A 15,130-nucleotide genomic window follows, 5' to 3' on the forward strand; every position below is an offset into this window, starting at 1 on the left:
ATTTTTCACACACACACACACACACACACACACACACACACACACACACACACACACACACACACACGCACGTGCATAGAAAGAAATCAAGCTGACGCTGGAATGTTTCCATTTAGAGAATTAAAAAATGACAATTGCACTGTGTTTGGCAGCCAGATTCATTTGCAGATGTTTCATTTTCAGCAGAATTGTTGACAGATCTGTTGCTTCTTCCTTATGAAGCTAAAAAATGTATTTCATGTGTTTTGATTTACTGAGCTATAACCTTATAATGCTAACAGAAAAGCAGGATTAGTATTTATTTAGCTGGATCTGCATCATATGCAGTGTTGAGATGGGTTCAGATGTGGCTTGACCGTAGCTACCACAACTGAATGCCATTTGTTTCTCTAAGCCTGTTTATTTACATGAGAATATGCATTAGCACAAAGCCTGAGTAACCTATAGTAACAAAAAGGCAGTGGTAATTTAAGAATTGAACTACACAGTTGACAGTGTGACATCTTGATTGTGAGAGGGGCCTTGTTTTCTTTGATCACCTTAGAAGGAGACATCTGGAAATTATAGGAGGTAGCGTAGGTCAAAATGTCACATGTTTCTTTAATTACCTGAAAATCTGACCTGATGCTAATGAAGGCAGGGTGCTCCCCTTTAAAAGTGAGAGGTTTTGTCAGAAAATCCACCCTAACAAATCTGACTTGTTTTGAGTTTAATTTATGCATTTTTTTAGATAGTGGGCCAAATTATCCATTATTCTGGATTTACAACTTCAACCAATTTCACATTCACTACTAGTTGCATCTCTGGTGGATTTGACCCAGATGGAAACAAATGGAATTATTTCTTATTTAACTGTGTGTGACCGACACCAGAATTTAGTCAGAGGTCCAGGTTCAGAGGCCTATTTCTGGACTTGTATGAATCCTGACCAACTTCATTCCTAACTGAGACCTCTCCTGTCCCTTTTTATTTAAAAAAAGTATATTTAAACAAGTAACCATCATAAACTTTTAATTCACAGTAGTGCTAACCTCTGGTACTTGTCTTGCTTAACTTCAAGCCTGGGTGCCTAGTTGTAGAAGACTTCCCTAAAAGATCATATGGCAGACAACACACTGGGCATGATTATTCAGTGCAATACATTACCATATATACATGACCAGTGCAAATTTGGACTACCAAAGGCATCGTGAAGTTGGGAGATAATTGTAATGGCACCTGTAACATCATATTCAGTTCTGGTCACCTCATTCTGGGAAGAAATTGATTATGGCTATTCAGAAAATAGAATATGCTTTTTTTGGGAATTATAATATTTTACCATTTGTTTTTAGATTTAAATGAAACCAAAAGATGAAATACTGGAATTCTTCAGTGAATAAAAAATCCTGAAGAATGTTATTTGGAAATGAGTAAAATACTGACACTAACAAGTGAAACAAAATACTTCATTTTGAAAGGTTGATACTTTTTGCATTTTTAAAATAACAATTCAAAGCAAGATTTCTTTTGAAAGGTTCCCATTAAAAGATCAGAAAATGTTTATCAAGTGATAGTTTCCTGTGAAAATGTCAACTTCTCTGAAATCCCTTATCTTATTAGGAAACTTTTTTCATCAACAAAGGTTGACCACCTGTAGTAATGATAAACTAGAGGGTGTTCAGAGAACAGCAACAAAAATAATGATGTGGTTAAAGGGATTGATTTGACCAGGAAAGATTAGATTTAAATATGCCTACGTCAGATATATGATAACAAAAGATAACTTGACATATAAATACCTCAAGGGCATAAATAAATATTAAGGAAAGAGAGGAATTATTAAGGATGATACAAGGAAATAAGTAGAAGTAATGAGATTACATTAAAAGTAAGAAAATTTAGACAGACTACTGGCAAATACTTTAGATCTCTACAGGGCAATTACATTGTCTCCCCAGGACTGTTGTGGAAGCTCCATTTCTTGGAACATTTAAAACTAGACCAAGCACTAGAAAATCTAGAGTAAAGAAGAATATTGCCCTGGCTAAGGAAGATGGACTGGGGCTTGATTCTTGGCCGCAGTCGAGTAGCATAGCATGCCCATTATGCTCATTCAAGTTATATGGGTGTAACTGAGAGTAGACTATGCCTTTTATCTCATGCACAGATTAACAAAAAAGCCTAACAGACAAGACAAGAGCCTGAATCTGGTGTCAAGCCATGAAAGGCTAGATGCTGATCCTGAATGGGTTTTGACTGAGATTGGAATTTTGCCGTGTGCTTTTATAGTCTTTTTTCCAGGGAAAAAAACCAAAAAACCAACAAACTGTTTTTCCCATTTCATTACAAGCAAACTGGTGCTTCTGCAAAGACATCCGTTAGCTGCTCACGTGTGTTAGCCAATTTCAAGCCACATCCTGAAAATTCAGCTCTGTTGGCTTTGAACATCTATGTACCCAACTTAAAAATAATTTTCTGATTGTGGAATGACAAATGCATGTAATATCAATCATGAATACTTTTTATCTCTTAAACACACTCTTTCGCTTTAGCTTTCAGAGAACAAGTAGTGTACCCCTCTGTCTAGTTATCTGTATGGCCCTTTGGTCATGGTCCTGCCTGGAGCAGGGGGATGAACTAGATGACCTCCTGAGGTCCCTTCCAACCCTAATTTTCTATGATTCTATCACTGAAATAATGTAGTAAACATGAATGCCTTAATCTATAAGAAATCCAGTCATTTTAATTTTTCAGTCGTCAAGGATCTTGAACTTTCTTTAAATATAAGAGGTTTTTTTAAAGCAAATGCTCTACAGATATTGTTGTACTCAAGAGACTTCTAGTAGGCTTAACTTCTGGTACTGCCACATGAGTCATATATGGGCTTCATGGCTAAGTGGTGTGGGAAAGTACAGCATGGGCTTCTTATCCTATTCCAGACTAGGACTTTGGCTTCCTGAACTGCTAGTTTCCCATCTTTTAAATATAAAAAGGCATTGATTGTGTCCTTTGTCCCATTACAACAATATTTTCCAGGCCTAATATAGATTTTCCCTTTTCTCCATCAAACTTAGGAGGGAGTTTATTGGATAGAGTTGGATTAGCTATTCTTCTTGAATATATAAATATTTGTATTTTTAAGGGGTGAAGTGATAAATGGAGGATTTGGCCTTGTTCTGGATGGATCTTCAGAGGCTGAGAAGCGAGCTAAGATGATGCTCAGCTGGGATGTTTCCAATGGAGTAAGCAAAATTTCCTTTATGAATTTATTTTAAATACAGCTTTTCTGCTTCATAATATGAAGTGCTTGGTGTCCCAGGAGCAGGCAGACAGTACCACAGCTAAGTGTGCAGTAAGAAAATTCTTATCAGCTTTTCTCTGTTATGTCCTGGTTATGGGCTTGATCCAAAACCCGCTGAAATTAAGGGAGTCTTTCTATCCACTTCAGTGGGCCTTTGATCATGCTGAAAAGAGAGGCCCAATAAATCAAGGCACTTGGGGACCTTATTTAGCCTGGAGTACCTGCAATTGCTCTTGCACTCAAAAAGCATAAAGTGCCTAAACATGGACCATGTTTGTCAAGGAGTGTTTTGCCTTCATTAACTGCGGAAAGAGAAGTAAGCCCAAGCTACCCTTAAAATAGGCATCTGCTGCCACAAATATGTAATAGGGTTTATACCTTTCAAATGTTGTAGACCCTTCAATCCAGATGTTACTATTAAGCTTCTGTGAATGCCTCTACACATGTGCTTTACTGAGGAGTTGACTAATTCGTTCTGCAGTAAAGTGTCACTGTCTACATGTGCAGCACTATTAGGCCACAGTAAACTAATTAACTCTGCTGTAGGATAGTACTGCCTGACACAAGTACTATCCTATAATGGAGTTTAGTTCACTACAATGTATGTGTAGATGGTGACTAGGGGTGACTAGGGCTGGCTGGGGCACGAGGATGCTACAGTGCCTGCTGGCTAGCCCCATACCTCGTGCCCTAGCCAGCCCCTCCACAGCATGTTGAGCTGGGGTGGAGCAGCTCCAGGCTGGCAGGCTGACTTCCTGGACCCTCTGACAGCTGGGGCTGTGCCACCCCAGCTCAATGTGCTGCACTCCCAGGCACACGTGTAAATGCTGTGCCCATGAAGAAATAAACTCCATTGCAAATTGCACCAGAATTTATTCAAGCACACTAATTTCACATGTAGATACACCCTGTGAGATGCAGCAGAGATCAAGTTATTTATGTTGACCTATGTCTCATAAAATACTGGTTTGTATGGGGATCTGAATTGCCACAGACTGCAAGCTAGGGCTGAGATTCCCTGATTTGGGGGAGTGTTACCCAGGCTAACACACTGTATGTCTTTGTCTTCCTTTACTGGGTAGACCATATTTATGACTCTGCTCCTGCCTCAGAGTCAATATTTCTGTTAATTTAGATCAAGCAGATGTGGCTCGTGTTTTTTAGATCCAGAGGTCCTGGTTCAAACCCTGCAGACAAACCAGCTACAAGGTGTAATTATATGCAGCATGATTATAAAGGTCAAAACTCATGGATCTTCAAGAAGACTTGTCCTGCTCACAATGATTTGATGTCTCATGCAGACCTATGCTATTTCTTGCCAGTTTGGATATGGTCTGGTTTCTTTTCCTTCTCATAAGAATTTGGCAAATTATGTTGCCTTCCTTCTATTAGGACTGAAACTACTTTATCTCCAGAGAGGTTGGGACCTCCCTCCCTCTGTCCCCCCCTCCTCTCCCCACTCCCCCCCCCAAAAAAAAGGGAAAGAAAAAAGTCAGTGGGAAGAACTATTCGTATTTATTCCCTGTACTAGATATGACAGAAGACCTAGGTAAATTATCAGGGAAGAGGGAGGAAGAATAAATGAATTTCTAGGCTTGTGTCTTGGAGGCAGACCCTTAACAAGCATAATTTCTCTGAGACAGCCTATAAAACAACAGTCTGCAAGTAAAACTTGTACCACTGTTATTTATTGCAAGGGAAAACACAATTCCTGGTGCACTGTGTTTAAAAATTGTCTTAAAATGTCACCTGTATTACATCCAAGAATGGAGAGGAATTGGACTATACTCTAGAAAATATAGCCCTGGAAATATCATATATGAGTAGCATTGGAAATTAACTAGCAGACTTAATAGATCATTTCCAGCTTTTATTTCTATGATCCTGGAAACATATTACTCCAATGTTAAGCAGAAGCTCAAATGGTTTGTTAAATTGGGACCTTAAACATTCACTTGTTTTAACAGCTTTAAGCTTGAGCAAATACCACAGACGCAGATTTGTAACACGTAATAAAACAAGCTTTCAAGCCTGTTGAATAGGAGGAAGTATTTATTACCTGAGATCTATACTCACTCTGAGAGTTTTGCCTATTTAAGGTCTGAGTCAGATTCATAGATTTATAGCTTGTTAGGGACTGGAAGGGACCTTGTATATCATCAGGTCCAGTCCCCCTGCACTAGGCAGGAAAAGACAACTGGGGTCAAGTGACACCAGCAAGGTGACTGTCCACTCTCCTTTCAAAGATTTCCAGGGTAGGTGACTGCACCACCACTTGGGGGAGTTTATTCCACAGTCTGGACACCCTGACTGTGAAGGAGTTTTTTCCTAGAATTGAACCTGAAGAGGCCTTCCAAGACTTTGTATCTATTGCTCCTGGTCTTCCCCAGGGGTGCCCTGGTGAACAGCTGTTCACTGAGTTCTTGATGTGCTGACATAGTGGTAAACTGCTACCAACTCCCCTCTCAGCCTTCTTTTCTGTAGGCTGAAGAGGCCCAAATCCCTCCGCCTCTCCTCGTCTGGCTTGTCTTGCAAGTCCCTGATCATATGGGTGGCTCTTCTCTAGACTCTCTCAAGTTTTTCCACATCCTTGTTGAAGTGCAGCACCCAGAACTGGATGCAGTACTCCAGCTTCAGTCTCACCAGTGCGGAGTACACATCCTTAGTTTTGCATGAGATGCATGCCAGTGTGTTCTTTGTCCTGCTGGCCACAGCATTGCTCTGCTGTCTCATATTCATGTGATGTTCGATCGCTACCCGTAAGTCCCTTTCGGTCACGGTGCAAGTCAAATTGTTGCCACCGAGCCTGTAGGTATGTTGGGGATTGTTTGCCCCCCAGTGGAGCACTTTACACTTCTGAGTGTTGAACTTCATCTGTTTCTGGTCTGCCCAACTCTCCAACTTGTCCAGGTCTGCCTGTATCTGCAACTTATCTTCTGGCATGATCACACTCCCTCATAACTTGGTGTCATCCACAAACTTAGCCAGCGAGCTTTTCACTCCCACATCCAAATCATTGATAAAGATGTTGAAAAGCACCGGTCCAAGCATGGACCCCTGAGGGACACCAATGGCCACTTCTCGCCAGGATGGCACAGATCCATTCATGAGAACTCTTTGGGTCTTACCTCACAGCCAGTTTTCCACCCACTGAACTGTTGAACAGTTAAGCCCACAATCTTCCAGTTTTTCCATGAAGATATCGTGGGATACTATATCAAAAGCCTTTTGGAAGTCTAGGTATATAATGTCAACCTTCCCCCCATGTCCAGGTCGTGTAAGACCTGTTCATAGAAGAAGATGAGATTGGTAAGACAAGACATACCCATGATGAAGCTGTGCTGGCTGTCATTCAGAATCTTACCCTCAACGAGTGTATCGCACATAGATTCTTTGATGAGTTTTTCCAAGATATTCCCTGGGATAGAGGTTAGGCTGATTGGCCTATAGTTGCCCAGGTCCTCCCTCTTCCCCTTCTTGAAGATGGGCACAATGTTGGCCCTTTTCCAGTCCTCAGGGACCTCCCCTGTGTGCCACGATTTCTGAAAGAGCTTTGCCAGGGGTTCCGCGATGACCCCAGCCAGCTCCATCAGCACTCTTGGATGGAGTCCATCTGGTCCTGCTGACTTACAAATGTCTAGCTTTTCTAGTTGGTTTTGCACCAGCTCACAGTGGGAAGGCTATTATTCCCACCATACCCCCTGCGATCCTTATCTTGCTTGCCTTTCCCCTTGGTCCGGTGAAATACCAAAGACTGTTGTATAGTCCTCCTTGAGGACTGTCCCTAGCTTCTACTGTGTGTACACCTCTTTTTTCTTTTTCAAGAGGACCGCAATGTCACTATTAAGCCAGAAGGGCTTCCCAGGCCTTCTGCTACCTTTCCTCATCATGGGAACGGTTTTCTTTTGTGCTTTGAGGAGTGTATCCTTGAGGAATGACCACTCTTCATGCACCCCATTTGCTGGACATCCTTGGTCCCCCATCGCCTCCCCTACTAATGCCCTGAGCCAGTTGAAGTCAGTATTTTTGAAGTCCAGGACTTCAATCCTGCTACTTGATTTGTCAACCTTGCAGCAGACAGTGAACCCGATGAGCTCAAGGTCACCATCACCCAGGCTACCCTCAATGTTCAAGCTACACACCAAATCATCTCCTTTAGCCAAGATCAAGTCTAGGAGAGTGGTACCTCTGGTTGGCCCTTGCACTTCCTGGGTCAGAAAGAGCTCCTTGATTATAGTAAGAAGTTACATGACCAATCCGACCTAGTCAAGTGTTCCTCCCAATCAATGTCCAGGTAATTGAAGCCGCCCATGACAACCCAGTCCCTTGCACAAACTAGGGCTGCGCTCCCAGTGGCTCCAGGTTCAGCCAGGTGGGGAGCGCAGCTCTGGCTCTCCCCATCTTCTGTGGCTGGGCTGCAGGAAGCCAATAACAGTGCAGGGGAAGAGAACTGAGCCTCAGCTGCAGTCGGGCTGGAGAAGGGAACTGAGCCCAATGCTAAGGCAACTTAGCCCAGCTGAGCTGAGTTCCCTCCCCAGCGCGACCATTGGGCTGGGGAAACTAACTCAGCCCAGCGATGGTCACACTGGGGAGGGGAACTCAGCTCAGCTGGGCTGAGTTCCTTTCCCCAGCCCAGTGCTAGTGCTCAACTCAGCCCCAGTCCCTTTCCCTGGTCGATCCCAGCACTGGGGAGGGGAACTGAGTGATGGGGCTCAGTTCCCTTCCCCAGCTCCCCAATCCCAGGTGGCATCCCTACTTCATCTGGCAGGCAGATGGGGGCCTGCAACCCCAGGAGGACTGGCACAGCCTCCGCAGCCCTCCCAGGATTGGGCCCCGATCTGCCTGCCGGGTGAGAGAGTCTATTTCAAGCTTCCCTGTTATAGCCTATGGGTGAAATGTCAAAACAGTATTGAAACAGCATCACTGTTTGGATTAAACAAAACAGAACAGCAGTTTCAAATCCAAACAAAATTTGAAATGAAATGCTGTTCTGTCAAAACCTTGAAACGCAAGTCGAAATGGAACAGTGCCATTTTTCACAGCTCTACTTTGTAATGGGAATCCACCATAGTAGTAGCATTTCTTTTACGTCTTTAAGCAGGAGTCAGAGCTAGTATTCTAGTTTGGACATACCTGTTCTGTAGGCACTCTTAACCTTTTGCTTTTAGAAACAATGAGTTGAGTCCTCTGCTATTGGAAATGGATGCATGCAGCTTCTTTGACTTCAGATGAATTTTTCTAGCTGAGATGTTTGCCCTTGGTTTTTGCACCTTACCAGAGTTTCAATTTGAAAATATGTGCAGTGATGTCAATCTCCTCCCTTCTCCCATTATAAATGCAGTGATTGCTCAAAACTACCCTCTGTCTGAGACAGCAGCTGCATTTGGGCTGAGGTGCGTTAAGATTTCTTTATGAGGGAGATATGCAAAGCACCTGCTTATAGTGTACCTGGCTCTACCCAGTGTTGTCAGCTTAATTATATTTTATAGGACTCAAATGTGTGAAGTTCATCCAAAAGCAATTTGAAAAATATGCTTGGGATGCAGGAGCTAGATGTTACAAAACTAACATCCTACCACAGTAAAATACTAGGAGCTAGATGAGTTTGACAGAGTTGTTGTTATAACGTGTATGTTTGTGTGTGCATGTGTGTGTGTATATGCACGTACACACACATGTGGGATCAGATGTGTGGGGGGAGAGAGTTGCCATTTTGGCACTTGTTTATTTTAATGCTGCTTTGCTCTGACAGGTGGCCAGACGCTGTTGGTCAGGCAATATTTATGCTTATGAAACCATCTGCCAAGCGATGGATGAAAATGGGAAACTGAAGGTGACTCTCCCACACGTGGTAGATGAAGGCATTTTGGAGCAAGCCCTGCATCATTAACTGCATTCGGAATGCATCATTCTCCTTTCAGACTGATTTTGAAGTTGCTCTGTCTGGTAAAATAATAAAAGCACTGCATATGTCTCTTCTGTATGAGCAGTTCTTTTTCTGCATCATTCACAAGGTGGTCTCAAGACTCACGATATTTTGGGACTGATTCAGAACTCACTGAAGACGCAGGCAGTCTTGAGTAGCTGTTCAATATGAGGGGTATGCAATCTGTACCTAACTACATTCAAAATGTCCATTCCTATCTAACCTATCAGAAACTCAGGAGGTTCTTGTGTCTTTGAGGGAAGGGGCAGTTGTTTGAATAGTATGGGATTAGGAACCAGGAATTCATGGCTCCATTCCTAGGTCTGTCAGTGAATCACCTTGGTCATATCACTTTGTGTCTTTTTGTGGGGTAAATTCAGCCCTGCTGTAAACCCATTTATCTCCCATTGCCTTCATTTGGAGTTGTACTAGTTATGGCAAGGCTACTTTTGGTATTCTGTGCCTCCATTCATCCACATGAAAGTGGAGATGACAACCCGCACTTGTAGTGTTCGTTAATTGTGAATGTTTGTGCAAGTGCAAGCCAAATTACTGATTCTATTTGTCAGAGGGCTTGCTTTGGGCAAAGTTTGGGAGTTTACAATTGTATATACAAATGACTTTATCACATGCTAGGTCACAAAGTTAAATTGCACCATAGTATTCTCTATGACTGTTGCTCCTACAAACTGTTGTTAAGTTCAGGTTTGACTTAGTTCTTTCCAGTCATGACGGACCTTTGCTAGGACTAGTACAATCTTCAAAGAAAGATCTGTTACTACTTGCTGTGCACGCTTTGTTGTTCAGTATTCATTCAGAGCCAGAGTCCAACAGACGTGTGCTTCATTCAGTGTCTGAATTGTGTAGTCCATGTACAAGGCCTAATTCCCCACCATTTGTGGGCATTTTATGGTGGGAAGTGTCCTTTTGCTGGGAGCATATAGATACTGTGTAGACTATATTCAACCTTCTGCTTCTGCAGCTGGCACGCAGTAAACCAGGTCAGTGCCAAATCTCTGCATCCCAAATGTTGTCTCAAACACCGCTGTAGACTACAGTGTAGCCCTATTAATCACATTTTCTCCTGATCACGTACCGTACTCTCTACAGCTTCACTGTAAAAATTTGGCTTCTCCTTGGAGCCAAACAGCTTGTGAAGTACAACCTGTGGTAGATAGAAATGGCAATATATTACAGAAGAACAACTGCCACCAAAATGTAAGTAGCTCTTAAACCGAGATTGACACCTTGTGCTTTAACTTGCATGATGCCTGCATATAACCATTCTGAAAGCACTCCCTTTGATTTGAATACGAATTGGAGAGGACCCAAAGTTAGAATCTCAAGAGCTGTCTCTTGCAAAATTGTTACCACCTTTTGACTTCAAGTATATTTTTCATTGTTTAAAGGCATGGCAGGACTGTTCAGACACGAGTAACTACCCAGAAAATGCAACACGTTTCAAACTTCATGTCTCTGCAAGAGCTTTGGATTCAGACCTTCTTGCAGGCAGTTTCAGTTGGGTTTGTCTGTTTATTAATTGGCATGCACAAGTCAAGAGGGGTGATGCAATAGGAAGCAAAGGGTTGAAATCAATCCATGAATAATGTAGCATACTTAATGACATCCTTTGCCCTTCTTGAATTATGAAGCGTACATACATATTGAAATATACTTTGTTTTTTTAGAAGCCTTTCTGCCAATGATCTCAAAGCATTGGATAAATACGACAGGGTTGTAAAGGTTTGGTTTTTCCCTAAGGAATAACAGAGGCCTGAAATACTGCTAACACACTTTACCATGATTCATTTCTCATGTTCTGAACAGGGATATGCCTAACTTGTTCTGGACTACATGCTGTTCAAAAGACGTTTCCTTCTGTAAGAGTTACCTCTAGAAGATGCTCAAAATGCTTCTACAGCCAAGGCCAAGACTGATGGGCAGAGCAAAGAGGTGTCCCATCAGAGAACATTACAAATTACTTAGGTCTAATTACTGCAGGCAGCGGGAGAGCCCTACCATGGCCTGACTTCCTTAGGGGTTTCTAGCAGCATTGTCACCATTTGATAATTATGGGCATTAGGTACAAGGAAACCAAGGTGAATTCCCCTTTTCACAGGCTGTTAAGGAAGGGGTTTACACCCAAGCACCACATGGGGCTAGCCTCAAATAAAACCGTGGCCTTATTATTTGCACTTATTACTGCATTACAGGAAGCATTAGCCAATAACAGTAGCTTGTCAGTATTGGTGTACTGTTGGAACTGTCTTCAGCTCATTATAGTTCCACATAAGGAAACAATTCTTGCTGTTCAAGACTTAATATAAAATTACATTGTCAAGAGAAATCAATGTAAATTCAGAATACCAGTAATTGCACTCAGAGGATGGTTTGAATAGTGCCACAGCACCATCTGCTGTATGTTCCTCAGAATGCCATTACTGCTCAGATCGTGTCACAGCTGCGATGGTCCAGAGAATAGGTGAGAGGCAAGGCCATTGGTACACGCCACAAAATTGGCCTTTAAAGTGATTTAATGCCTTTTTGCACCGCTTTAATGGTGCAGCTGTTTGCACATGTCGGTGGCATAATGCGTTTTAATGGCGGGCTGTTTGCACCTTAGCATAATGCATGTTAAATGACTTTGGACTCAGCAAAATGAAAGATCTCCAAGGTGGTTTAGTTTGCTGTGGAGGAAAGCACTGGGCCCCATGCACCTCAGGTGCTGTGCAGGCAGTCTGTGTAGGCAGCCTGGCAGCAGCCTTTGCAGGCAGGCTTCACTGAAGGAAAAAAAAAAAGTGGCAAGCCTAATTTTTTTACTTTTTTCTCCCCTGCCTGAGCTGCGTGGAGGCCTGGTGCTTCTCTCCGCAGCTGTGGTGCCCTCCGGGACTGCTCAGGCTGGGTGCTTGCAAGCGGATGCCACTTTTGGGGTGCTGCTGCTGCTATGGAGGGAAACACCAGGTCCCTCTCACACCTCAGGGACCGCTCATCCTGCCAGCAGTTCGCATTTCCCTTCCCACCACTGGAGGAGCAGGTAAGGGTCGGGCCTGACCTTTGTGTACATGCCATGTTGTGTACAATGCCTTAAATTGAAGCGTTGTTTTTAAAGACCCACCGCTTCAATTTAGGTAGAATTAAGCCAAAGGAGACCCCCGTGGCGTGTACAAATGCCAAAAGATTTGTTTGATAATATCTTTTATTGGACCTACTATAGAGTTGGGAGTGTTATTATACCAAGTTGAGGGGACAAAATGCTCTGCGGTTATTTTATCCTTTTTGTCAGAAACGTGTCATAGTTTTCCTTTTTTCAGAAATGCAGGAGGAAGGGATACAGGAAAGGGCTGCATTCTGCTTTCAACTACGGTTTCCGGGCTGGAGCCTGAAGTTTGGATGGGGCATCACCTCAGTGCACGGTAATGCACTCCCTGGTGTCAAGGAAAGTACTACACAAAATCAAGAGGAGCATAGGGACTTTCTGGATTAACTGACATTGTGTTTTATAATAACTTTTTTCAACTGCCTTCAACTTCACTCAGTGGGAAAATCTGTTCTCCCTTAGGCTGTATTCCTGTCCTTTGCTTCTCCTCCTCTGTGCTCCATTTCTCCCTGTTTCATTTCTCCTCTTTTCTTTGCACAGCATTTCTTCCCCTGCAGCAACTCTCAATCCCCGCTAATGGGGCTCATTCTGCCCCAGTTCTCTGTACCGACTGACAAGCTAATCAGTGAGGAGAGTTTATGATTGCAGGTGAAGTGTCCAGCCTAGGCATTTCAGTGACATGCCTGTGTTTTGAATGAAGGAGTGGTCAATTCAAACTCAGGCCTACACAGAATTTGTTATACAGCTTTAATTATTTCAGTTAGGGAGTATATTTGTAGAGTATCCTATATACTAGAATGTTTAAGTTTCCAAAAGCCCAAGTGTGGACACAATTATGTTAATATTTAAGGCTGCTTACGAGGGTTGTGCGAAGCTGTGGTTGCTGATTCGATTTGGCAGAGATTTGGCCTGATTCAGTGGCCGAATCTGAATCGAATCAGGAGACCCTTTAATCTTTTGGAATCAAATTGGAACCCTCCGAATCGATTCAGAGAGATTTGGAAAGATTCAGACAGACACAGCTTTAAATGTTTTTTCTACATACCTCAAGGTACTAGGTGGCTCATGAATATTACAATGATGAGGTGGATGGAGTGTCCCACAGGAATGTGGGGGTCCCCAGCACACTCAGCAGCAGAGCTGGAAGTGGACCAGAAGCACTTCCAGTCCACTTCCAGGTCTACTGGGGAGCACGCAGTGGCCCTCCCCGCCTTGGTGACTGGTGCCTCCTCGGTCCGGAGGGGAACCCAGGGTCCCCCTGCAGCTGATCGATAAGCTAGAGGGGGTATGGGGGGCGCCCCCTGTGCGCTCCCTGGCGGACCCAGAAATGGACTGGAAGTACTTCTAGTCCACTTCCAGGTTCACCGTCAAGCATGCTCCCCACTCCTGTGGGACGCTCCATCCACCCCAGCATCACATCGTTCATGAGCCACACCTGGTACCTCGAGATATGTAGAAAAAATTTAAAGATGTGTCTGTGGCCGAATCACTGATTCACTGAATCAGCATCTAATCTTCAGTTTTGGATTCAGCCAAATTGAATTAGGGACAGTGATCCAAATCAATTAATCGAATCACTGTGCCTGGTTCGGGCTGAATCCAAATCGAATAGGGCCTGTTTCGCACACCCCTACTGCTTAGACATGGAAAAAAAGAAGCCAGTGTTTTACTTTCAGCTCAGTGCACCCACACAGAGCCCACCACATGCCCAGAAGAGGCATCACATCAGTTTGACCCGGCTTGCCCAACGCCTGTATAGATCACACGTCAGTGGTGCTTTTTGGTACTTTATCTAATAGCTGATTGAATTAATCAAGTCTGCTCTGACGTACTTGATTTATAGCACATCTGAGCAGCCTCCCTGCACATGTATAGGAGCTCTATTTTCCTAAAGTTTTGCATGAAAGTGTGTTGCAGGGGGTGTCAAAGATCCAGCCAAGCCAAGACAACCGGTTGTCCTAGTGTGGTCCCACATGGAAATGATGTGGCTTGCCTCATGCCCAGCTGCCTTTGATACCCAGGCATGAATGACCAGGTATCCATTTACAGCAGATTTGGCCAAGGGCAGCCTTCAGTATGAGGTGAAGCCCACAGCTCTGGATCCTTAGTGAGGTGCCTTAATGATGTTGCTGCCATGCCTCTGACAAAGGGGAAGCTACGAGGGCTGTGCGAAATTTTGCCGCCAGTTTTGTTTTGACACTGCTTCGACCCATTTCAAGGTCAAAACAGCAAGATTGAAATGGAACAGGCATAGTCAACACAGCCTCAAAACAAAATGAGGCAAGTTGAAACATTTCGCATTTCAATGCTGTTTTGATGTTTTGCCCATAGGCTATAATGGGGAAGGACAAAAGCCTATAACTTTGCTATTTCTGGCCTGATTTGGATGAAACTTGCAGAAATGGTAGCCCCTTCTGAGTGCATGAAGCCTGCCAAGTTTTAAGGAGATAAGTGCAGGGGGTTCAGGGAAACTGCACCTCAAGCTGCAGACAAGCAAAACTCGTGACATGGGTGACCCTGCGTGCATTAAGGTGCGGCAAGACGAAAGCTGTAGGCCTGCTAGCCCCTGCGGAGGCCACGAAGCCTGCCAGCTGTCGAGATCGGCACAGGGGCTCTGGGGCCCTGTGCCTCTGGCTGCCGACAGGCAAAACTTGTATCATGGGTGCTTGTGCAGTTTTGAGTAACTACAGTTTTCTGTAGCTGTGCATCTGCCCAGCACCTGCCATTTCAAATCACCCGCACTCTTGCTAGCCACCCGTGGCACTCCTATCTCCACACACACACACACACACACACACACACACACACACACACACACACACAC

General features: G+C 43.7%; 1 protein-coding gene across 2 annotated transcripts in view; it reads left to right on the top strand.

Moving 5' to 3' along the window:
- UROC1 (urocanate hydratase 1) overlaps positions 1 to 9,262 on the top strand; it is a 67,588-nt gene extending 58,326 nt beyond the window's left edge. Inside the window, exons 19-20 of one of the 2 annotated variants that reach the window (XM_019504921.1) lie at positions 3,125 to 3,224; positions 9,036 to 9,262. In XM_019504921.1, coding sequence (XP_019360466.1) covers positions 3,125 to 3,224; positions 9,036 to 9,173 — 238 coding nt within the window. In that variant the 3' untranslated portion in view covers positions 9,174 to 9,262. The remainder of the gene's footprint in view (positions 1 to 3,124; positions 3,225 to 9,035) is intronic. The other variant, XM_019504922.1, reaches the window with a different exon arrangement.
- Positions 9,263 to 15,130: the final 5,868 nt, after the last annotated feature.

Source organism: Gavialis gangeticus, unplaced genomic scaffold (assembly GCF_001723915.1).
Source record: "Gavialis gangeticus isolate Ggan-Ray unplaced genomic scaffold, GavGan_comp1, whole genome shotgun sequence".
In the NCBI taxonomy this organism is placed as follows: Eukaryota; Metazoa; Chordata; order Crocodylia; family Gavialidae; genus Gavialis; species Gavialis gangeticus.